The sequence below is a fragment of the Gavia stellata genome, chromosome 11, assembly GCF_030936135.1.
Source record: "Gavia stellata isolate bGavSte3 chromosome 11, bGavSte3.hap2, whole genome shotgun sequence".
In the NCBI taxonomy this organism is placed as follows: Eukaryota; Metazoa; Chordata; class Aves; order Gaviiformes; family Gaviidae; genus Gavia; species Gavia stellata.
This window is the reverse complement of record NC_082604.1, coordinates 24,830,579-24,856,429: the sequence shown is the minus strand read 5'-3', so window position 1 is coordinate 24,856,429 and position 25,851 is coordinate 24,830,579. Positions and strand designations below refer to the sequence as shown.

Below are 25,851 nucleotides of genomic sequence, written 5' to 3'. Positions count from 1 at the left end.
GTCTGCCTTCCCAGTCATTGCAGTGAAGCATCACTGGTCTCTTTTTTTTAAAGGTACTTTCAATATTTGGAACATCCCCCCTAATCCACTAGGAAACCTGTTTAATATTTTTCATTAATTTTTCATAACATCTACTCAATCAAAATTTAGTTGGAGAAGATGTGTACGTTCTTACAACATTTTGATACCCAATAACAAAATAACTGTTAAAGAGCAGGCAAAACCAGCAATACATTAATAATGTTCTTCAGAATTTTTGCAGCATTTAATTCTTTGGTTTCCACTGGTATAATACATCTCATTTCTGTGTGTGGTTAATATCTGCTGCAACTCACTTCAGAGTTATTTGGGCATTTAAATCTTAATTTTTCTTAAGCAGATACCTGGAGGATTAAATGTCAAGGAGCTGGTAATAAAAATCACTTGGAGCCTGACTTTGCTATAGGAAGGGAGCTTACGTGCTAATGGTTTACTAATGTTACTTTAATATTTTTTCGGGGGCTGCAGCAGGGATGGATTTTATATTAGTGGTATATGGAAGGGGTTAGAGCTGATGATCAAATACTATATTTTGCAGTACAATTTCTCAAATTTTTTTCTCTTGCTCAGGGACATCATGATAACGTATTTTGAACCTTCCATCTCATTCGAAGGACTGTGCAATGAAGTTCGAGACATGTGCTCCTTTGACAACGAACAGCTTTTCACCATGAAATGGATTGATGAAGAAGGTAAATCAATGCTAATCAATATGTTGCTCAGCTTTCTAGCTCTCCTCTCCCTTTCATCTTTTCCTTTCCCTCTGCCTTTATAAGACAAGCTTATAAAACATACTTCATAAGTATCTTTTTAGAAATAGTAAATCTGACTCTAAAAATAATGGTTATGCAATGCTTTTGTAAGTATATCTTAATGGAAAGTTTGTTGTTTCAAATGACTTAGTGTGGAGAGCTCTATTTTTTTTTACTGAATAAATAAATTAAAACTTGTTGATTATCAAAATATGAATTCAATGTTAGCATTTATTAGGAAGGGATTGGAAAGTATTCTTTTACATTACTGAAGAAGTGCATGGTTCCCCTTAAGTCTTAAATCTTTGAGAGTTAAACTGACCTTAAACGGTACAAATTACAGTATTTATCTACAATATTGATACAATTTAATATATAGTTGAGTTGTATGTGTAACCAAAACCATTATATTTCGAGTGTTTGTATCAGCTGTTACTTTATCAACCTAAAGTCTCTTAACACATACATATCAGTAAAACTTTTTCTAACTATTAAAAGAGAAATTACTTGTCCAAGTAGCTTTTCATCAAAGTGTAGTAGTAACAGTCTTGGCTGAGAGCTCCTGTCATCTCTAGTGCTTATGTTATCCATGTTTACCTTGGATGAAAAAAGTTCAGAGTCTGTTCTCCCTTTTCCTTAGCAGATGTAGTCCAGTTCTGAGCTCTATGTATATATCAGTAATTTTTTTGAAAAGGTTATTTGTAGTTCCTATTTTCTTTGTGGTATTGGTGTATTGTACACATAGGTTTTGAGCTACACCAAAGAGATGCCTGAATTATGAAATAGCTGTTGAGTTATTTTAGCATGCTAAGTACTTGATGCAATACATAAAAGGCCATAATGTGCAGTGATTTGTCGGCAGTGATTAGTATTTGTATGCAGTGATTAGCATAAATGGTGCTTATAGAACTGTTTCCTCCCCTTCTAACAGCTTTCCCATTCAAAATTGGGCAAGTGCCAGTTTATTCACAGCTTAAAGCTAAACATGGACCAAAGCTTTTTGGAAGTGCTGTATGGGCAGGTGTGTTGAAGATCATGTGGTCTTGGGAATCTGAACAGGTTTTCTTTCTTTTTTTTTCTTCCTCTCATCATTCCCAAGTTAATTACACCAGGTGGATGCAGTAAAGTAAAACGAACAATGTTCATGAGCAAACTTCCGTGCAGAGTTGAACGTTTACTTCATAGTAAGCTTGTTTTGTTTTATCTTGAGGAGGATAAGAAACTTCTCCCTGAAGAGGGAGAGTCAGTCATAGTAAGAAGTACATACCTTTTTAATGAAAGACTTGTAGAAAATTTTGTGCAGATCCAATGGTTTACTTGAAGGAACAGTTCTGTCTCAATTTCTGCTCTGTAGAGGTGGGTTTTAAAAAAGAGTGATGCTGTTAGACTAATTTTTTTTCATGTATTCACGTAGGATTCAATTTTCACAAGCAATCCATGTTTGCTTTAATCATTGACTTCCAGCTTAATGTCAGTAGAGAAAAAGTTAATCTGGCAATGAAAAGTGTGTTTAAAAAAAAAAAACCCCTGTCTTTATTATGAGTAATTCTTGCATCTACAATGCATGGCTTCTTGCCAAGACCCCTGCCTCCTCTCTTCTTCTCTCCACCAATCTTTAATTTTTTCAGTTAGTATTCTTTCTAGAAACTCATAATTTGCTTTCTTGGAAAATTCCCATATCACATCCTCTTCACTAAAACTGTAGTTCACTCTTTAATAGTAGTGTGAGGAAATGTGTGTACCGTGGACTGATGCTTGTCACACTACTATCCATGCTTCTTGCAGTTTAAGACAAGATATGGTATCCAGGCCATCTTTTCACTACTTACTGACTAAACTGGGTTTACCTAGTCACTGAGATTTTTTTTATTTCTAGCCTTTGCAAGATGCAGAGCATCTTGTAGAATTACTTCTGTTTCATAGAGGTAACGGCACACAAAGGCAGACCTAATTTAGTCACGTGGAATCACTTAAAAAAAATGTTTGGATTCAACTGGAAAATAGAATTAACTTGATTTGATTTTAGACAAATTTCTATTTTACCTGTATGCAATCAGTTCATCTTACCCCTGTCTTGTGAAATGTACTATAGGATGAAACTAGCCTTGTTTGTGTTCACTCTCTTGTTTCTTGCTATATAATTCAAAAGTAAACATTTTCCTGACACTTTATCTCAGCTTTCTTTAGGTGGCTGTAAAATTTTTACTAGTCTGATCTTGCTGAAAGAGTATTTGTAGCTCATCTGTTTTATATACCTAGTCACTGCTAAAAACAGTTAGTGGATTAAGGCTTCTGTTAGATTTTAAAGTGAAATTGTGAGTCCGAGAGCAGTGTTGGAGAGGATCGGTTATGTGCTATTGCCAGTGTCAGCTAAGTTGTGATCACCAAAAAGAAACTAACATGCGAGTTGGATATCATTCTGAAGCGTCCTACGAATGTCCATAAACCTTCTGTTCCTAGTTTGAAGCACGGTGTATGTTCTTGAGAGCCTCCTTCTGCCAAAAAGAGGCACAGAACTGTTTGTACAGGTGTCAGAAACAAATGAAGAAAAACTGGTTTGTTAATTCGCATAATGAGTCTGAATAAATATAGTTGTTCCTCCTCCTCCCCCGTGCTCTGCATTATCTTAAGTTTGTGTGGTGGGTAGGCAGTGTGATGTCCAGATAGGCTAACTGGGGTGGGGGGGATAGGCAGTATGGTGAAAAATGGCTACAGCTGGCTTCAAAGAATAGTTTTGAGGATTATGACATGCAGAAAAATACATTAGATACATTAGAAACAAAACAAATTAACTGGGAAGACTTTTGTAAAGGTGAGTTTTAAATGTCCCCTTGCCTGCTAGGTGTGTGGTTCTACTGAAAAGCCCTAGCAATGCCTGTATTAATTTTGATATCTTGTAGTACAAACCAAAAAGAAAACAGTTAATAGACTGTGGCTAGTTAGCTTTCAAATGATGGTATTGACCAAAGACTCAAAGCAGTAAAAATTTCAGATTAGATCCAGTTCAGCTGAGATGGAAATTGTTCTGCCTTCCTCCAGTTCAGTTACCCACAACCGGTTTACCACTTCAGGGTGTGGAAAGTAGTATTTCTGTTAAAAAATGGAAACATATAACAGTAGACTTGCTATATGGGATTTTGGCTAGAAAGAAGCTTGTTCTGCTCACATGCTGGAGTATGAGCAGGCAGAGATAAATCCCATGTTCTTGCACAGCACATCTTGTGTAGGTGGAGGGGAGAAAAAAAAAGTTGAACTAATAACCAGAAGTATTTTCTTTCTTTGGGGCAGTGATGATTCAGATTCAACATTGCTTTAAAAATGTTTCAGTTGTAGTATTATTTTGAACAAGGTTTCTTCTTTTAGGAGGATAATTTTTTTATAACATTACTAATCTGCATCAGACACTGAAGAAAATGTTTTGTTGCATGGCTGTTCTTTTCGGTCTTTATATCAGTTTCCAAACACTGACAGACACAGGTGACCAGGTAAAATACCAGATGAAGTCTCTAGATGAATCTTGAGAAATAGGTAAAGTACAGGCTGTGTGTCTGAAGGGGTATGAACCAAGGCTAGAATTTAAGGTCCTTGTTGCTCTTGATCCCAAATACAGCAGATCTCTAACTCCATCTCCTTTGTTCCTCGCCCACCCCTGTCCCTAGGTTTTAAACCGACCTATATGCCGAAATTGCCCTGATGTAATTAAGTGTTGTTTAATGATTCTGAAATACCTTTGTGGATACATGCTATTTTTTTAGAAACATAAAGTAGATACCTACAAAGAGATCTTAGTCAGTCTTAAACTGTTACTTCTGAAACGCAGAATTGTTAAAGCAATCCAACACAGCCTTGTCAGCGAAACTTGAAAATACGTGCCAAATGCTTGTACGATAATCTGCTCCATCTCACATGGTCAACAAAAGTTGCAATTCTTTTTTATAAAAGAAATAAAACAACCAACCCATACTTTTTTTTTTCCTGCCTTGGTGCCCTTTCTTTAAGGGATTTTACTTCAACTAGTCCTCTGAGTGTGAAAGTAGTAGTGTTTTCACTTAGGTGACATGATTTTTCCAATGTCTTGATTGAGGTTTGAGGAAAAACTAGAGGTCTGACTGCTTTTGCACCTCCTGGTTGAAGTCTTGGCAATGTTGAAGCAGCTGTGAAAATAGAATTGACTCAGTTCTAATTAAAAATCCATGAAATAAAATGCAATCTTAGAAGGATTTTAGGTGCAGGAAGATAACCTGCACCTCCTGTACTGAAATGATGTGTCACCATGCTTGTAGCAGACCAAACCAATGACATTTTGTGATTATGATCCACTTGCCTCTTGGGAATATCTCATATTTTTATTTTCCCTGAAAGCATTCAATATGACTGTATTTTCAGGTGTACTCTCTGAACAGCATTAAAAATAAATACTACCACACTTGAAAATATTGTTCTGTTTTGCTACGATAATTATTTTAGAACCAGCTGTGAGGGAACTGTTGAGTGGCACAGAACTAATTGGATTGAGTTTTGTGTTGTTTTCTTTTCTTTCTTCAGGAGATCCATGTACAGTTTCTTCTCAGCTGGAGTTAGAAGAGGCCTTTCGGTTGTATGAACTAAACAAGGATTCAGAGCTTCTAATTCATGGTATGGTGAAGTTTACTATATTACTTCTCATGTTTGTACCTGTGAGTAAGTGGAATTTTTACCTTGCATTATCTGTGTCTTTGCACAGCCTCCTCAGTTAAAGCCTGTTGTGGCATTCTGTCAAGAGGATGCTGAAGACCATGCACCGTGCTTCTTAGCTGTCAGCATTTTGTCAATGTTCTTCATTAAGGGAGGAAAAAATACTTTGCTCTTAGTTTATTAATGAAAGACAGACCCTGTCTCTCTCATTCATTCATCCCAAGTGCCTCCATACACTTACTGGCAAGGGATGGTAGAAGATACATAGTACAGTGTCCTACACTTTGTTATTGATAAGTGCTTTAGAGCAGCATCTATATTAGGAAAAAAAGGTTGATGAGCTCCATTTGTCATGCTAGATTAGTCAAAAGTTCGACTGTTCTAAAATTAAGTACTTTAGACCAGTTTTGAACCTAATAATATCGTGCCCTGGTTTGATGAGTAATTGTTCAGTTTTTATTTTTCAGGGTTATATGCCTATTTTGGTACCTTCTGCAGTATATTTTTCTAACTGTTTGTAACTTTTTACGAGTAGAAGTTAGATTTCAGTTTAACAGAGATTCTGGCAGAAAAGCAGAGGATCATTGTAAAGAGTGTTAGTGGGTGTGTTACACTACAGTGTTTTCACATGGTCCTTCTCTAAAAGCGTGCAAAAAATTTAGTTCACTATCAGCTCATTTGGAAGGAAGAGACAGCTTTTCAGCTTTCCACAAAGACTTTTAAAAAGTGGAAGAAGAATGTAATCTGTTTCTAGATATATTTCACTGTTTCTGTATATATTACTTCAGTGTACTTTTTGATCTGCCCTTTCTCTGTTTATTCTTGTTTTATAAGCTTCTGATTAAACCAGCACCAGGGCTGGCTGTCTCCAGTTTTACTTCTCTGACAGTTACTGAAGCTAAATAAACTGGAAAAAAAATGGCTAATGTACACAAGATCATATGTAGCTGTTAGGACACTATAATATAATCTATTTATAGTCAAGATTTCCAAATACTGACTGTGGTGATTGGTCACATGAGAAAACAGAATCATTATTTGTTTCAAGTTATTTTCTTTAGGGAATAACTTCGTTTACTGTGCTTTTTGTCATATTTCTCATGTGAATTACTGTTATGACCAGCAAAGGGGTTTGTGGCAGCTTTTCAGCTCACCTGCTGTTGCACAAGGTTTTGTTAAAATGCAGTCTGTGCTGTCTTCCTAAATGGTTGAACGCCTTTCAGAAGTGTTGTATTTAACCCAAGATTTATTTTTCTGTCCGAAATAAAAATTAATCAGATGTTAATGTTTTTCTTGCAGTATTTCCTTGTGTACCAGAACGACCTGGCATGCCTTGTCCAGGAGAAGATAGTAAGTAGGCATTTTAATTAAGAAGTACAGAAAATCAGGAACTCAGATTTCCTGTTTTAGATGATTTTGATATTCTGTGGTTTGGCATCCCACACTTACAAATATTAATAATGCAGATCTCTACAAATTAAATATTTAAAAGGAATAGAAAGTCTTGCTAAACTTAAGTGTTGTTCGTCATTTCTGAATCATTGTTAATAAGCATTTCACATTCCTATTAACTATCCATGTCACTCTGCTTTCCTTGCTTTTGCCTCTTCTATCGTGACAGTTTTTTATCCTATTCCTGTCTTTTTGGTAGTTGCCAGGTTGCTGGCTGACTAATGTGAACAAAGGCTTGTAACCAATGGTAATGACTTGTCGTATCACCATTTAGAGATCTGTGGTTAATTCATTTTAAAATGATATTTGGGTGCTATCAGGAGTATTCTCCAAAAACCTTTGGGTTATGTTAGCTAATGTACTACACATTAAAGAGGTAATTTTTGCTCTGTCTTAGTTTTGTAAAAGAGCATGTGTACGTTATGCACACACACATCTGTCAGCTTGATATCCAAGTCTTGGACAAATGTAAACATGCATGCTTAAAAGTTAACTTTGGCAGTATGGGTAATGCTGCTTTTCTGAAAAAATGAGGTTGCAGACTGAATCTGACATAGATTTGCAACTCAGTGTAGTTTTGTATATTCTAGTTTTCAATTTGTTTCCTGACATGCCTCTAATAAAAAATAAAAAAAATAAAACCCCAAACAAACAGTGGCAGCTGTGGATCTAAAACACTGGAGAATTTATGCAAGCAACGTTATACATCAGGGCATGCTCCTGAAATTCACCTTCTTTCCTTGTTCCCTTTCCCCACAGCTCCTCCCCAAGTTTAGGTAAGGTAGGTGCATACTTTGCACGCAAGTGTATTGTTTGGGCAGTTTTCCTTCTCTTGACTCACTGTTCCTTTTATACTTCGGAAAAGCAGAATTAACTTCGAGTTGATCAGGGTACTCTACTTCAAATTTTCTCCAAAATTTAAAAAATGAAGGAGATACTTAGAACATAACTCTGTGTTGCTGTAAGGTGCAGGAGTGAAACTACTCTGCAAATCACTCTACACAGAAAGGTCCATGAGAAGATGTTGTAGTTCTGTGTTTATATTTTTATGGATATAATCGTATGTTTTTCCTCTTAGAATCCATTTATCGCCGAGGCGCCCGCCGGTGGCGAAAGCTCTATTGTGCAAATGGTCACACTTTCCAAGCCAAACGATTTAACAGGGTGAGACTCTTGTTGGGTACTTAAAACCATGATACAGGGATGTCTTACTTTCGTAATTACAATGTCACTGCCTTGAAAAATTATAAGGTAGTTTTATTCTCATTTTTGTTGTTTGTCTATAGCATGTAGACTTTTGGTAACCCTGTAGTTTCCTGAAACTTAATCATTATTAAATTATCTGCAACTTAAAATAGAAAAAAAATAAACTGGTTGCAATTCACTTTACATATACTCTGAAACCATGGTATCAATTATGTAAATGCTCTCATGTTCCCTTAAAATCTTCCCAGAGGGCAAACTTGAACACTGGCATTAGATGACTATGAGCCGAGAGTACATTTTCAGTTCTTCAAGTTCTGGGAGTAAAAAGGTCTGAACTCAACTTATGATGCACAGGTTTTTTTCTTTCATGACTTTTAAATGAAAAACTGAGATGTTTCTCCAAACAGCCTGCTTATGATGGCATGTAATCGACTGAAAATAACAAACCATTTGTAATATTTTCAAGAAGCAATGGTCAAATATAATTAGCTAAGGACCAAGAAGGCTATCCGTTGTATTTGGGAAAAGCAACAGCGAAAACCAAACCCAAAATATTTGAGTAAGCCAGGTTCCTTGACAGCTTCAATAATCTTCCCTTCTTTTCTAAGCTTAGTGTATTGTGTGCTTAATGCTTGAGATTGTCTCCACTAAACTTCATCTTGAGCATCCTTCATATCTAACTTCTGCTTTTTTTTTTTTTTTTGACCTATTCCTGGTCAAAGGCTGTCAAGGCACCATAGTTTAATCACTTTCCACTCTTGCTTTTGTAGGCACCCTGTTTTCATGGTTCTTTTGAGTTGTTTTGTGAATGTCCTTCAGTGAGTGGTGATCTTCCCGTTTCCTGTTATCCGGTGGTTTAATGTGTTGAAGCTTTTATTCTCCTGCCTTCCTCTGTACCAATGTGAGGACTCGTCTACACAGAGAGATGACGAGATGCGTAGCAAATTAGCTTAGTCACAGCAGCCTGCTGATTCAGCTGCGATGCTTTTGACCTGGAGTTGGCTCATGTCTCTCTGGCTCTGTGTGCAGCAGAAGAGGCTGGCTGCGCCTGCACCTTTCCGTGTAGATGCATGCTTTCTGTACGGCAGTTGCTGCTTATTGTTCAGTTGTAAGTTTTGAGCTCCTTTGTATTGTATCTGCTTGTTCGTTCTTAAAGTTTGCAGATAACAGACTCTTGGTATAGTGGCAAATTCAGTAGGGATCTCTCTGATCTCCTATCCGATGTTCTTTGTTAATGAAAATGTGGGTGAACGGTTTTTACTGTTTAGTTTTGCTCTTTAATTGGTTTTATTGATTTGTCGTTCTAGAGAGCTCATTGTGCCATCTGCACTGACCGAATATGGGGCCTGGGTCGCCAGGGATATAAATGCATCAATTGCAAACTCCTTGTTCACAAGAAGTGTCACAAACTTGTCAATACTGAATGTGGCCGTCATACACTACAACCAGTAAGTAAAACTTACCTGAAAAGTTGTCTTTGAAAAACAACAACAACTGACCAATCAAACAAAAAAGCCCATTTTATACTAATGGTTTTCAAACTATACTCTGCAAATAATCACAGCAGGTGAAACATCATTCTTTATGGTTACCGTGACACTTTGCAAGGAAGTTTGGGAATCACTTAGCAGAATGGCAATTTAGTGGCAAGATGGGAGTCTAACTTTCACACCGGATATTTTTTCCTGTGTCAAATATAAACATATAAGTGATATTTATCTCATCCTTCACTATATTGTTACATGGCTCATACACACACACACACACACTATTTTGCATCCTCCAAGTGAGGTACTGGTAAAATAAATTCTCTAAACATGTTAGATTAGTAGACTGTTTCCCATTTTACAGCAGAGGAAGGTGAAGTGCAGAAGTTTTGACTTTTCTCCCAAGAAATTCAATCATCTTTAGTTCTTAAGTCCCCAGAAATATTTAGATGATTACTGCTCCTGGTTTAATATTAAAAGCAGACAGCTACAAGTCTACATTTTGTGAATTCATTTGACTAATAGATGTACTGCTGCAGTACCTGAGCATTTCTGTTTCATTTATCATCTGCTATACTTTTCTCTGTTGTACTAAGTTGTCTTGGTTCAACAGCTTCTGGAAACGTGTCATAACTTCTGGAAAATAGGTAAAATAAGGACTGCAGTGGTTTCTTTTACTGTGTACTGGTTAGAGCAGTAACTATGTTGACTAATCAAGTTAAAAAGTAGCTAGATTATATTCCTCAGGGTTCATTTATTTCATTTATTGTCTCTAAAATAATGTCTCTCACACTTGGACAGTCTATTACAAAAATCCTGTGCATATTTGCAGGAACCAATAATGCCTATGGATCCATCATCAGTGCATCCAGATAACGTAGAATCAGGTGAGATCAAGAATTTTTTTCTTTAAATTACTGTAAGTTGCTGAAACATGAACTTTGGGTTTTAAAACGAAACAGAATAACTTCAAGTATTTTAAAAACCCTTCCTTTGTTGATAGAACAAGAAAAAATAAGATAACTTCTTAATGCTGAGGGGGCTATAAATATAAAAATTCCTCAGTTTGCCATATCTTACCAGTTTAGGAAACTTGATTAAAAAGGAAGCATTTAGGCTTTCAGTCACATTTTTCCATCAGTAAGCTGAGTACTTTAAATGCTCTGATCAAACAAACAAGAAGTACTTTTAGCAGAATTAGCAGGGTTTCTACTGCATCGGTAGCCAAACAAGTTTGTTCTTGTAGCCATCAGGGTGATAGTCCTAACATTTGAATTTGGATACAGATGATGATCAGTTTAAAAACCAAAGAAAACACTGTTCTGCACAAGAGTCTCTGTGTGTGGAGTCAAGATTAATCTGAAGAGGTCTCCAGATATAATTACAAGGTTTTGTATTAGCCATAACTGATTATTAATGCAGTATTGCAAAAGAATTCAAAACTGTCATTTTGAATACTTAGAATAAGTGTATTTAAATTGTATATCTCTTTGAGCTGTTGTGTGTGGAAATTCTAAGGCAAAAGAAAGTACTGGTGTGTCACATCGGTCTAATAATTTTTCTTGCACCTCTAGTGATTCCGTACAATCCCTCAAGTCATGAGAGCTTGGACCATGTTGGTGAAGAGAAAGAGGTAAAGTATTGTAACCATGCTAACTGTATGCAGAGATCTTAAAGCCTGTGTCTCTCTCAATTTCAAGATTTTAGTAATTTAACTTGTCACAAACTGAAAACTAGTACATAAAGCACATTTGAGTTTCTCGTTCAGGTGTATGCATGTATGGCTTGCAAGCTGTTTTTATTTTGAACCTTGAGTTGAGATGTGCTTTGATTTGGAAAGTATAGATGTTCTTTTGACACAGAAAGTATTCCAAACTCTTCCAGTTTCATTTGTTTCTTATCTGCCAAGTCTCCTCTGCCTCCTTCCTTTCCCCTCACATTCCTTTCCAGGACACTGCAGTTTTAAGAAAAACAAGTGTTAATTAAATCAGTTGTTTATATTAATTTTGCTGTTCTGTTTGAAATGCTAACTTTTGCAGTTGTTAAAATTGGTAAGCCTGCTTACTAATTTAAAATTCTCTTTATCAAAAGGCAATGAGCATTAGAGAAAGTGGCAAAGCTTCCTCCAGTCTGGGTCTTCAGGATTTTGATTTGCTCCGAGTTATAGGAAGAGGCAGTTATGCTAAAGTACTGCTTGTTCGATTGAAGAAAACTGAACGGATTTATGCAATGAAAGTGGTAAAGAAAGAGCTCGTCAATGATGATGAGGTAGGCAAGCTTTTTATCAATAAATCAGGCAACTCTTCCAAAGAGCTTCAGTATCTGCCCCAAGGTGGGAGCCAGACTTCTGGGTCTGCAACACAACTGAAAATTATACATGCAGTTTCTTACGCATACTGTGCTATAGAAGGTTCACAGGACAGATAACCAATTTTGAGGTCTTCATTGACAGACTGATAGCTCACAGCCGCCCTCCTGTGCCAGTGGTTTCTGTCATGAGCCTCCTTGCCTCTGTTGTCAGTGTCTCCTTTTGTGATCAGCACCGTCTGCAGCAGTGCTCCTGCAGTATTTGAGTTAATAAGCCTGGCTTGCTTCGTTATTTTGGAGCAGTATTCCATACCTCTCCTAATAGACTGGCTTGCTGGGCTGAAAAAGAAATGGGTGGAGTCTGGTTTTCGTATGTTCAAGTTTGATTTTTTTGTCACAAAGGAGAACTTACAATGTTATTTTAATTGCTCTTTAAATCCGACCTCCATCCTAACAATATTTGTAGTTTGTACAGCGATCAGTGGAAACTTGTCAGAAATTGCAGTATTAAACTGCTAAACATCTATTGTTGCTGAAGATTTCCCTTGTGTTTCTTTAGGCTACTCTGAGAAGACGCACGTGACTGTGATTTGCTATCCAAGAGCTTTTGCATTTATTTCTTGATCCATTGATTTCTTCTGCATTTTTTGATGCTACTTTACATTTGTCCATACCAGTTTTGTTTTTATAGATGTGTTTTTGCATTCCCAAGTGTAGTTACACAATCAGGCTAAAAGTACAGGACACTCCAGACAGGGAAAAAAAAAGAGTATGCTAAATTGTCTTGCTTCACATTGGAGAACTATGTAATATTTAATTTCTTGCAAGTAAAATGAGGACAGCAAAACGCTTGAATATCTTTCTGCTAATTGTCATTAGTACTTTACCTAAAGAAGTGCACCAATCCTTTTCTGAATGTCGCTTTTCTTAAATAAATAGGATATTGATTGGGTTCAGACAGAGAAACACGTCTTTGAACAGGCTTCAAATCATCCCTTTCTTGTTGGACTACACTCTTGCTTCCAGACAGAAAGCAGGTAAAGGTTATAAGATAATAAGAAGATAGTCTTATTCAAAAAATATACTGTTAGGCACCTCAAAGGCCTATTTAAAGCATTAATTGTTAGGTAGGTAGCGAAAGTCAATGTACTGTAAATCATTGTAGCATTTTATGAGCAAAAGGTCATGTTCATCGTCTAAGCTTTTTAGATTGGGAAGATGCAAAAGAATGTAAAGTACTGGTAGGTATGATGGGAAGGATTCTGGACAGGAAGAGAGGTACAGCTAGCAGGAAAAAAAAGGCTTAGGAATATGAGGTAGAAGACGGAACCTAGAGTGGGAGGAAAAAAAGGTTTAGGGAGAGAGAAATCAGAAGTACAAAAAATGAGGAAATTTATCTCAAACTTGCATGGACCCTCTGAAGACAAGTCTCTGAGCAAGACTTGGAAAATAGTATCTGAATTTTAAAAAGGAAAACAGGGTAATAGAGATGAAAATTATTATTTTCCTGTGTGTTTATATATAGGATAAGAGATTGCAGTAGATGAGTAGATTACTATTCTATACAGTATTAATTTTCAGTATATATAAAATGTAGTTACTGTATATTTAAACAACATCCTTGCTATTTGAAAGGGTGACAAGCTAGTGGAGAGAAGTGAGAAGAACGAGTATTTTGTAATATACTAACAGTATTAACCACAAACAAAGGAAATTAAAGGGATCAGGAAGTAAAATGAGAATTTTTTCTGTCTGGTTTGTGTATAGAAACTGATGTGGATCTATTTATATAGGCACATATGTAATAATAATGACAAGCAGTAGCTGTAATGGATTAGGGATGTGGGAAGGCTTACTTACTTTCCTTTAGCAATAAAGGAATTATCTAGAGAAACTTCGTATACTTGAGTTTTAACTTTGGGAATTTATTCAAAGCGAGGGGAAATGGTGAAACCAGCCATATTACCAGAGAGCTGGGAGGAGTTGAATTGACAGTGTTCGATAACAGGCCTGTAACATCTCAAACCTCTTTCAGCCTTGTATACAATCATTTGTAACAAACTCCTGTGTATTTCAGGTTATTCTTTGTTATAGAGTATGTAAACGGAGGAGATCTAATGTTTCATATGCAGAGACAGAGAAAGCTGCCAGAGGAGCATGCCAGGTATGTCTTAATTTCAGATTGTGGTTTTCTGACACAGTGCAGTAGTGCAGAGATTATGATGATGAGCTAGCAAATCCTCTCCAGATGTTGAGGATTTAAGAAATGTGAAACTGCATCCTCATTTTAATGCTGCAAGCTACCATATTTTTGTTTCAAGGAGGAACTGTAATAGGAAACACTTAGGTATTGTTTGCATTAGCATTACCCTAGGTGACTCCAGTCTGATTCTGAATTTTGTCTCTAGAAAAACACTTCTGTGGTACTTTTTTAAAAAGTCTAATGATATCAATGTGTTTCTCTTGCAACAACCACTGCCAGCTGTCCAGGCAATGCTGAGCTCTTCGTGCATATGCTTCATCTCAGATGGTGAGATGAAAGGGGTGATTTCAGTAGACATTAATATTAATTAAAAATAATTTTTCAAGTGACTGTGGATAGAAACATTTGTATGATTATAAACAACTTATCCACTTCTTTGATGAAAAATAATGGAATACATGGGATTATATTTAGAAAAGTATCATACTACCAAGACTATGTTATTGTGGTTTAGGTTTTGATTACTTGAGTAATCAATATCTCCTTCTACACTAGGTTTTATTCTGCTGAAATTAGTCTAGCATTGAACTATTTACATGAACGAGGGATCATCTACAGAGATTTAAAACTGGATAATGTGCTACTAGATTCTGAAGGGCATATTAAACTCACAGATTATGGCATGTGCAAGGTAAGCTCTAGTTCCTTGCTAATCGGTAAAATCAACGATTAAGAAATTGTCATAGATTAAAATATGTAGAGACTTAAATGTAAAATTTCAAGTTATTCATTTATACACAGTGCAGATAGGCTGTATACTCATTTTACTTCTACAAATGGAGAAAAGAAAAATGCTAAAGAGCACAGACTACATGTGTGTATATATATACACACACTGTTTATGTTTTTATAAAGCTGCTGTATCAGCTTGACTGGGAGGGGTAGGCTGAAATAGTCAAGACAGCTTGATTTCAAAAAGAGCAAGAGATGAAAATATCAGTCACGCTTGCTCCCATTTGGATTCTATGACACTTCCCATTTTTGTAGAGAAACTTTTGTCATACAAAGACACTGGACCATAGGTTTGACTTTGCCATGGAATTGCCATTATGCTGATCTAAGAACTATTTTAAATGCTATAATTTTGGCTAAGTAACTGAAAAGCATAAAATAATACAGGTTGGAAAGGGCCTCAGGAAGTCTAATCCAACCTCCTGCTCAAAGCAGGGTAAGCTATAAGATCAGGCCAGGTTACTAAGGGCTTTATTCAATTTGGTCTTAAACTTCCAAGGATGAAGACTGCACAACTTCTTGGGTAACCCCACACCCCCCACCCCCCCCATTCTGCATCCCATGCTCTTCTCTGAAAATCTTGTATCTGTCCATTGCAACGCCCCAGTCATGTAAGCTGATCCACCATGCCTTGGTTATCCCCACTTGCCTATAGTTGGAGATGTGGTGGAGCTTACTAGCTAAAACCTTAAAAGACGTTGTCATCAATAGGTATGTGCCATCCTCTTGAGACTTTAGATGCAACCTACTTCTGTTTCTTCTGAAACAAGTAGTGTTTTGTATCCATTTACATACAGGTTTAATTATAGTTTTACTAAGACAAAAGCAGTTTATTCGGGATGCTTAAATTAACTCAAAATGAAGCTCTTAGCAGAGGGGGAGTGTGGGATCTTTGGCTAACTGTAAAGTATTTTCACATTTTTTCTTAAAGGAGGGTTTGAGGCCTGGTGACACAACCAGCACGTTCTGTGGGACTCCAAACTATATTGCACCTGAAATTCTCCGGGGAGAGGATTATGGTAAATTGAATTTTTCACTGCTACCATACAACTTTCACCTTGTCTCTTACTTCTTACTTGAGTTGTTTAGCAGTAGAAAATACAAATCTCATTAGACACGTGATCAGTCTTAATTCAGCATCCTGTCTGAAAAAGTAGATAAACCCTTCAAAGGAAAGGGCAGAAGACATCACACCAAGCAAATGAGATACCCTGCCTTCCACATTTTAAATTTTTTTTCATCTTGACGAATAGCTTGAGTCTCTCAAATTTATTATTGTTTATAACTATTTTAGATGCTACTAATGATATACTTGCAGTCTTGAATTTTGTTCGGTTTTGGAACTCTATATTTGGCAGCAATAACAGAATTAGGTATAAATACATTGCAAAGATGTCTAGATAGTAGACATCTCTTTCACAAACCTCAGTGTTAAAAATTAAATTGTCTACGCAATTGCTTGTTCAGGAAATCCACAAGATTCCTGAAGCAAGAGACATAAGAGTATAGGAGGCTTGCTGTGTATATTTCCTATTACTTATCCTTTCTTCCTAAGCTTCCAATACTGAGCCAAGCAGATCTTTGATCTGTTTTCTTCCCTTAAGATTTTAACAAGTTCTACAAATAGTTCCTATTTTTAAAAAAGTGTATATATATATTTTTTTTTTTAAATCTATCATCTTACTTCGATTGAATGTCCCTTTCAGACTGGCTTCCCATCTTCCTTCCTTATCACAAACTTTCTAGGCCAACCAGACTCTTATCAGTCCCAGCCTAGCTACTGGAATTCTTCTTTAGCAGTGAATAGTAGAATAGATATGCTTAGCTCCATAAATTGACTGTCTTGCTGCTATTAAGGATCACATACTTCCTCCTTGTCCTTATCCCCTGCCCTGGGTAATGCACTGTTCGTTAGTAATGACTAGGCTTAAATATTATCTAAACCTTTGTTAAGGTCTTAACACCAACCTTTAGACTTTTTGCATTTCCTTTTCTTTGTACAGCATCCCCTTCTGTTGCACACACAATGAACCAAGTAATGTCTACTACAATTGTTACCTCTCCTTTATTCAGATAATCAGAAAGACTGGCAATACTTAAATTTCCTTCTCAAAACATGTTTGTCTTTAGCTCCAAAAGTGTTGGTATTTTTGCTCCAAAACATCGTCAGTGGTGTTTTCTCCTTTTGAATTCTAGGCTTCAGTGTAGACTGGTGGGCACTCGGTGTACTTATGTTTGAAATGATGGCGGGCCGGTCACCATTTGATATTGTTGGGAGTTCTGACAATCCTGACCAGAACACGGAAGACTATCTTTTCCAAGGTAAGTGCCATGAGTGTTCCTACACTTCAGTGCTTTGTTTCTGCTTACCTTTAATCTAACTTTAAAGATCTTGAAGGCTGATATGAACCTTGTTTTCTTGCAGTAATTTTGGAAAAACAGATCCGAATTCCCCGATCCCTTTCTGTTAAAGCAGCAGGTGTTCTAAAGAGCTTCCTGAATAAGGTAAGAGCTAAAGGGGACTGTCTAAGACTTCTCAAGAGCAGCTGTTCGGCTTTTTTTAAAACCTGTTGACTAATCAATGTGTAGCAGACATACTTCATCTGCCATATATAGAAACAGCGTAGAAAAGGTGTGAGCCTAAAGCTGAATTTCAGTGGGGCTGGGAGACCTATTGTAGATATTTGTCTTAAAACCTGATGCTCTGGATTTTCAGGCTGGGATCATGAGTAAATTTCAAATTGAAAGGCATAGAAATGCTCCAAGTAATTTCTTTAATCTGGGGAATTGGACAAATTTACTGGATTTATTTTGGTTCTTAAAGAGAAGCTTAGCAAATCACTTTGACAACTGCTGATGACTTCATCGAGGGAAATGCAGAGGCAGTATGTGTTCTCTGTTTGCTGGTAGCTAACTAACCTGAGAGTCAAAAAGTGTGTATGTGGCAGTGGACTAGTCTGAGCACATGCTGGCCTTTATTTAGTGAGTGTTACATGAGTGGGGAGAAAGAGGTACAGGAGTAAACAGATTTGGTTAAATTATCCTAAGAAAGTAATACTGCTCAAGAACACTGCTTCTGTTACAACTCCTTGGTAGTGTGTGCACGTGTGCATACGCATAGATGGAGATGGAACTGTCTTGTTAAAATAACCTTCTTTCCACCGTATTTATCAGTAACCTGCAGTTACCAACCCCAGTGTGATTGCCTGGCATAGTCAGCCTGGTCAGGGAGGGGCGGGGTGGGGCGAGAATCAAATTCACTTGTAATCTAACCAAGTTTGCTTTGAAACGTGGTATGTTTAAACAGGTGTGAATAAAAACGAAGGAAGATGGCATGGTTGTTTATGTAAAATTCCATTAAAGGCTTCTGTATATTCATGCCTATTTCAGACAGTTGACTGGAACAGTTTCCAAAATAAACAATGCTAACTTAGTTCTTCAGTGTCCCTTGTAACTCTGGTGTTTCATTTCTCACAGAATTTGTAGCATCTGTATTTTATTCATATGCAGGCCACGGCACCCACTTAAAAATATTTTCTTCCTTGCACAGGATCCAAAGGAACGTTTAGGCTGCCATCCTCAAACAGGATTTGCAGATATCCAGGGACATCCCTTCTTTCGCAATGTTGATTGGGATCTGGTATGTGAATGCCCGCTGGCTTGGCTTTTTTTCTTTGTATACAGTGATGGCTTGATAATTTGTTTTGAGCATGAGAGATGACGTAAAAACTTCAAAAACCTTAAGCTCTTAACTTATGATGTACCATAATAACAATACAGAATCTTTTAACATTTTTACACACAGTAAGTACAGTAGATTAATAGAATGATTGTAGAAAGGATACAAAAGAAACTTAGTAGTAACTTCCAGCCTTGTTTAAAAAGAATTCAATATGTTGTAATTCATTCTTGGTGTCACTAAGTGCATTTATTCTTAGATGGAGCAAAAGCAAGTGGTACCTCCATTTAAACCAAATATATCTGGAGAATTTGGTCTGGATAACTTTGATTCCCAGTTCACCAATGAACCTGTGCAGCTCACTCCGGATGATGAGTAAGTAATGTAGAATTTAAGAAGTTCTGATAAGTCAGTGAAGGAGTTAAAAAACAACATTTTATAGCTGTAGTTATAGCACACAGAGTATATGTAAAGCAGTAAACAGAATTTTCTCCAAACTAACATATGAAAATGTTATTAGGTGTCCTCATGGTAGACTTCGTAAGGCTGGATTAAGTATTGTACTCTGGCATGATGTAAAAATCAACTAACAGTGGGGAAAGTTGCTATAAGGAATCTTAGTTCAGGGAAAGATGAATAAGTGCTATTTTACAAGTTTTAGTGGTATCATCTGCAAGAAATGAACGTGTGAAGGAAAAGACCTGTTTTGTCAAGTGGTTTATTTTCTCATTACTTTAAGCCATGATATTTCTAGAATGTTGGGTTTAGATTGAATTTATCTTGGGTGTTCTGAACAAGAGCAGATGCTTTGTTTGGCTTGTTCAGGTATTTTAAATTGTTAGTAGTCAAGTGAGATTATCCTGGCTGAAAAGCCTTGATAAAATACATCATAATGCATTTGATTTTGGTAGTGGATTTGTGATTTCCTTACTCCTGGGGGGCCCTGATTTGGGATGAGGAGGGAGAGGGCCTTTCTAGTTTGACTGAGCCACTGCTGTTTGCATTTTAGGAATTTTTCTAGGGTTTTGTATAATGTTCATGTAGTGTGTAAACCCAAACAGTGATTATTAAATGTTACCTATGCACCTTAATTAGGTCTGAGATCCAACTTCCTTCTTCATCCCTTTGTAAATGCATAATGTACAACTAAAGTTTAGAAAAGTTGCTGATGCAGGTGCAGTATCTGTCACGTCCTAATGTTTTCAGTTTTTTTTACAAAACTGACTGTTTTGGGAAAGTTTTAAAACTGCAAACCTTGCAGATTGCTTTGTGGGGAGAATATGTGCATGGGAGCAGGCCAGTCATTACTCCTGGGTGGTTTTGTGTTTTGTTACCATTATAGGGGCTAGAAAAAGATCAGTGGTAACTGTAAGGATAGAGAGGGACAAAGGAAAGAAGGGAAATGTTCTCCATTGCAATCTGCTGTACCAGTCTAAATTTTAAGACAAGCTATCAGTTAATATTGTTACCTTTTTAATTTTGCTGAGCTAATAACTGTTTTTTAATCTTAATAGTGATATTGTGAAGAAGATTGACCAGTCTGAATTTGAAGGCTTTGAATATATAAATCCTCTTTTGATGTCAGCTGAGGAATGTGTCTGAATTCTCCATTTCTGGACTGTGCCAATTGTTACTCTGTTTGTTTCTGCATGGATAAACATCTCTTCATTTTGATGCACTTGCATAAAATGAGTAACCGAACATCTTACCCTTGCCACCTAGTGTGAATTACTCACTAATTTTCTTTTTGTATTAATTGTCATCCAGGACAGTTGTTATGCTTGAACCTTCGGCTGCCAGATTTAAAATGTTAAACTTTCCAACAGTCTTGCCAAACTTGAATTTTAATATAGAAGTTGGTGTCTGGGGCTCCTGACTGAACAATGGGGTCTGGCTGTATAATCTGCCAATACTGCGTTCTGATAAAGGAAAGGTTTTTCTTACTGCTTTAAGAATACAAATTGCATTAGGGGATATAATAAAATATCGTTAAAGGACTTCCATTTCTCCAGCAAGACAAGTAAGACCTTATGACTTCTGTAGTTCTAAATCTCTTTTCTCTAAACATCTGATTTCCCTGTTCTCCTTAGAAATTAGAGCTATGTCATTGCCTTTCAGATTGAAATGCCAGCAAGGAGAGCAGATTTTCAAACTGAATGGGTCAAGAATGGCTGCTTTCACAGGGTATATTGATCCTATCCAAAAGGAGATGATTAACTCAATATTAGAATCAATCGACTTTGCTCCGACATTATACGCTAGGAACTGTACGCTGATACACAGAGTGCCTTTCTGAGCCTGTCCCTTTCAGTGAGGGTTGTACATGGTATAAAGTGTCAGTTTAAATAAATGGAATTCAGTTAATACTTTGAAAAGTGAAAATCTGTAGAGTGTAACTTAGCAGTAATGGGCAGCTAATATTGATGGATGGAGAACCTCATACTATTATTTATTGCTTTTACACTTGCCGTCTTAACTGTATCAGAACTGCATATGTTACAGCTATGGCCCAGATAAGGGCATTTGTTTTCTTTTTTTTCCTCTTACTGCCATACTGTTGGAAATGCATTCCACTTTGCCAGTGGAAAAAGCACATCTAGGATAAAATAGGTGCTGTCCACAATGACTCCCTTAACTTCTCCACTTACAGATGGTGATTTGTCATCACAAACCTTAAATATTGGTAGTAGACTCAAAGTTAATAGTAAAGCAATTGGAATAAATTGAAAGAATGGTTCAAACTAGGACTTTTGGGAGGTGTGATTCTTAACATTTCATGTTAGTAAACAGTGTAATATACAGCACAGCTAAGTCTTATTTTTAATGTTTAAGGAATAGTTTTGAATGTTTTAGGCTGAAGAAATGCCAAATGTACCACTTTTTTTATTATTATTATTTTGGGGAAAAGGGATTACGAAACATTGAAGAAAATAATCTCTGTTATATAAGTAAGAGCTGTAAGGCAAGCTAAACGTTACTGAAAGCAGATCTAAGTATCTGTAAGCACAAGTTAGCAAACCTTATCTGAAGCCTTTAATAAGACTTCTGCTTGGTCAGTGTCTCTCCTTAAAAATCCTTGTATGGCAACACTGTAAATTCATAGTACAAATCTTCTGGTGTCTGTAAGTTTATTTCACTTACATGTTAGCTTCAAGGAGAGAGATTGCACAAACACACAGTAGTGTCGCGGTGTGGTACTTAGTTCATATTTTTCTTTGCAACGTGAATAGGAAACTTGGGTATTGGGCTGAGTTTTCAGAACTGGGGAGTGATTGGAGGGGCCTCAATTTCAGGGAAACACTGAACCTCCGCACTGTTAAAATCAGGTTCCCTTAAACTCGAGTTGTATATTTTCAAATGTAAAATATCGGAGTAAACCTACTTTTAAAGAGCAGCTAATAAATTCAGCACGTTTAGTTCATGTCAAGTGAAATGCTTGCATGCAGTTTTAAAGTTGTGATTAATTGTTTAGCCTCTGACTTCTACACCCGCGTGACTAGTTTAGACATTAGGACTTAACTGAAATTAAACTTGGAAGTTATTTAAAGCAAAGAAGAAAATCCTTGTCTCTGTAGTGGCTTAATTTCATACGGGGTATTGAGTAAAATGGCCTTATGTAAGAAAGGGCATTTCTGCTATTCATCACAGAAGAGTAACGGAGTAAAACACTGTCTTTTGTGCTTAAAGCAAGAGTTAAATTTTTTTATAGATAATGTCACAGAAAAGATACTTTCTGTATTTACGCATCTAACCATTAAGAATGTTGCTAAGTGACAAACAAATGACTGTAAATCCATTTTTAAACTTCAATCTTCTCCGAAGTGCCATGATATTAACAGTTATTTTTCATTGTTAAGCATGTAGCAACTGTCATAAATATTCAGAAGGGACATTGGGTGTAAACAGTCCAGTGCAGTAGACTTCGTCTTTTGGAGAAAGTGTCTGCATCAGAAGCATGATGTATTTATGTGGAGTAACCTTCTTTTTGGATATGAGTTGGATTCTTATGGGTGCTCTGCTAGTTAATATTGTCACTGCTATTTTCCTGTTTCATATGGAATATGGTCTTGAATGTTGTTGTGTAATCATTCCTTTTATTTGTGCACACTTTTTACTTTAAATAAAACATTTACATTAGGCTTCTGTGTGTTGACCTCTAAAACAAATACTGCAAAATGCTGGGCTTTGCTTGGGGTTGTCATCTGACCCTTAACTATCCAGGTCTCACAGGACCGTTGTTCTAATCTTACAATTTTCTTCTAGAAGATAGCACTGGGATAGACCACAGCAACCCAAGAAATACCTCCCTCGGCCTGCGTTCCCCAAATGCGTCTTAGAATGCGAGTCCCTCTCCAGTGTACTTTGCAGGCCTTACGTTCATCGTGCCCTGTGGAGAAAAAGCATCCTTGTAGGTTCCATCCTTCCTTCCAATGCCAGTGATGAAACAAAAGTGTAAGTAGTGAGGCTTCAGCCAGCTGTGCAGATACAGAAAGCTTCAAGTAAAATATAAAATGCACTTCCAGCTTGCTTGACCAAGGACCTCTTTCAGCTGGAACTTCTAAGACATCATCTCAGCTGCCAGAGCTGGGGATTTGGAGTTTAGAGCAACACTCTCATCTGCTGCGCTTACTTCTGCAAGATTTCGTCCTTTGTTTCTTAAACTCCTCCCCTGTATTCTCTTAGATTTCTGACATGGAGGGCAAGGGCATTTACCTCATACCCTGCTACAGATGCAGTATTTTAACGTATACGTATATGTGTTTCAATATCTGTGTATCTGTGTTTTAAAAGAGATTTCCTCTTGCAATCTGGCTTGTTATTACAAGTATGTATCGGCAGTCCTAGGCAAATGCTGCAGATGGTTGCATTTCTTAAATGCTTAACCTCCCCCCACGCACCCTTCTTGTTTCTGTTCAGTTTGGTGGCCAACTGCTCTCGGCTCAGTCTGAGCAATTGTTTATGTTAAGACACTCTGTAAAAGAAATTAATAGCTTGTGTAATCTATATATACTCGATACCTTAACCGCTAAGCATGCATCCCTGCTTCATGATGGACGGCATAAGCAGTTTAAGCAAGAAGGGTATCTGAAATTGCCTATAGATTAATGACGCTTTCCTGGGAAGAGGGAGTTGGGAATTGGAGCCTTTTTCAGAAAAAGGGGATTTTACCGTATCTTGCATTTTCTTGAGAAGAGCTCAGTTAGAGTGTTGGGTTTTTTTTTTTTTAAGACTTTTTTTTTTCCCCCCTGCTTATGATAAAGGGATCTGAACTGCATAGTTGAAATGTGTGATCTTACCACTATGTATTTAATCACCAACAATTAAAGGCAGAGGAGCATCTATCTCCTGGGTCTGTTTGGCTTTTGCGGGAAGTGAGCTTTTTCAGGCATAAATAGAACCAGAAATCTGTTGCATCCGCATTTGACTTCTAAGCTTGAACAAAGTATCTGGGCGTACATCCCTCTTGCGTTGGGTGGGGAAGCATCTAGCTGAATTTTGACCATGACTTCAGATGTAGAAACTAAGTCGTAGCTCAGGTTCTTCATTAGCTGTGGTGTTTTGTACCAAACTGTTTCCAAAGGAACTTGTCCTGTAAGTTACGGTGCGTGATAAAGTCTCGACTTTATGTGCTTATGATAAGAGGCGTAACAGGGTTATCTAATACAGTATCTTGTGTATGTTACCTAATCTGTCATAGGAGGTTTCACGAGCATGGTCCTAAGTATTACAACTTGCTATTAAAAATCGCCACTAAACCAATCTTTTTCTTTAAAATGCGCAAGCTAATGTCTTCCGAAAAGAAAACACCCGATTTTTGTTCTCTGTTCAGTGTTAAATTGTGCTTTTTAGCATCTTTAGAGACTGTGTATATGGAAACACTTTAAAGAAAAAAAATAATTCTTGCTGTAGAAAACTCCCTTTGTTCATAAATATGCAACTTGAATCTTATTCACAAAACTGTGACAAAGTTCTTGACACCTTAGCAGTCTGACAAACACCTTTCTATCTGTGCTAACCAGCTCGACTGAAAGATTGTTTTATTTGGTTTTAATATGGTATTTGGCACTTCACTTTATATGCAGTAGTTTAAAGGATCTATTTTTATTTGCACTTAGAAATGCAGATTAGTTTGTCTCGCTTGCCCCTCTTCCTAGTGTGTGAGTGGAGGAGGTACCGACCCCAGCGGTGGTCAAAGGTGGCCTGCAAGGAACTCAAAGGGCCGTGTGTGGGGGGAGGATGGGACTTTGCCTTTTTTTAAACACCCTTTTTTTGCTTCATGATATTTTTGTAGGTCTGTGGTTTTGAGTGTGTCCTGCTTGGTATTGTTTTAGAAATACATGAAATAAAAATTGTATATTTCCTAGGGAGTCCTGCTTGGTTTCTCATTTATTATTATGTATCCCTCATTTTTTATTTTAACTGAAAATGAAACTTCCGTAGTCACTTTAATTGTAAAGTAAAAATTTATTTTTTAAATAATAACTCTTTTCCTTAGAGCTGACTTGAAAGAGTAAAGGCTGAAATTCTGTACAGGCTGCCTCAGTGTTAAACAAAAGGTGTTGAAACCAAGCAGTGAAGGTGCTACTTGTGAATTGCGTTTTAAGACAACCTTAAATGTTAATTTTGTAAGCTTCCCAAGAGCTTCAGCACTTCGTGAAAATTCAGAGGAGTTAGTAATAAAAGAAAGATTCCTCCTATGCTCGGTTAGTGCAATTTATTACGTCTTGCAGAGGTCTGTAACTCGGGTTCTAGTTGCACAGTGTCGTTGAAACTGCTTTTCACAGTCTACAGTAGAAGTTGTAGGCAGAGCTGACATCTTTTTTTAGACAATCCTCTACCTACAAACTTTGTCTTACATTGCCTGATCATTGTAGCTCTATAGCAACACTGTCATTACAGCACAATAGTTATCAGAATTTGCAACCTGAAATGGAAAATGTGCAGCAGGACTCGAAAAACTCAAATTAAACAATGTCATTGAATTCCTAAGCTTCCATGACATCGCTAGGTCTAATAAAAGATGTAATATCTGCATACATACATTGCTTTCCTTGCACCCATTGATCAGTCCAGCTCTGGTGTTACGGATCTTGCGTTTTCTTCAGTAAATTTAAAACGGAAATATGACATACTGCGTTTCACTGATTGGTATGTGGAGAGAATTTTTTTTATCAGATCCTAACCTCTTGGAGGGTGGAGATGACAGGAGTGTCCAGAATGTCTGGACAATTGTGTCACAGGGCCCTGTCTTTCAGGATC

At 37.0% G+C, this 25,851-nt stretch overlaps 1 protein-coding gene across 1 annotated transcript in view; it reads left to right on the top strand.

Moving 5' to 3' along the window:
• The window catches only part of PRKCI (protein kinase C iota), a 30,076-nt gene extending 7,354 nt beyond the window's left edge, over positions 1 to 22,722 (top strand). Inside the window, exons 2-18 of the mRNA XM_059822960.1 lie at positions 610 to 731; positions 5,337 to 5,426; positions 6,765 to 6,815; positions 7,996 to 8,081; positions 9,431 to 9,571; positions 10,443 to 10,497; positions 11,185 to 11,243; positions 11,702 to 11,878; positions 12,857 to 12,954; positions 13,995 to 14,081; positions 14,676 to 14,811; positions 15,844 to 15,931; positions 17,109 to 17,234; positions 17,338 to 17,417; positions 18,463 to 18,552; positions 18,851 to 18,966; positions 20,106 to 22,722. Coding sequence (XP_059678943.1) covers positions 610 to 731; positions 5,337 to 5,426; positions 6,765 to 6,815; positions 7,996 to 8,081; positions 9,431 to 9,571; positions 10,443 to 10,497; positions 11,185 to 11,243; positions 11,702 to 11,878; positions 12,857 to 12,954; positions 13,995 to 14,081; positions 14,676 to 14,811; positions 15,844 to 15,931; positions 17,109 to 17,234; positions 17,338 to 17,417; positions 18,463 to 18,552; positions 18,851 to 18,966; positions 20,106 to 20,193 — 1,690 coding nt within the window. The 3' untranslated portion in view covers positions 20,194 to 22,722. The remainder of the gene's footprint in view (positions 1 to 609; positions 732 to 5,336; positions 5,427 to 6,764; positions 6,816 to 7,995; positions 8,082 to 9,430; positions 9,572 to 10,442; positions 10,498 to 11,184; positions 11,244 to 11,701; positions 11,879 to 12,856; positions 12,955 to 13,994; positions 14,082 to 14,675; positions 14,812 to 15,843; positions 15,932 to 17,108; positions 17,235 to 17,337; positions 17,418 to 18,462; positions 18,553 to 18,850; positions 18,967 to 20,105) is intronic.
• The last annotated feature ends 3,129 nt before the right edge of the window (positions 22,723 to 25,851 follow it).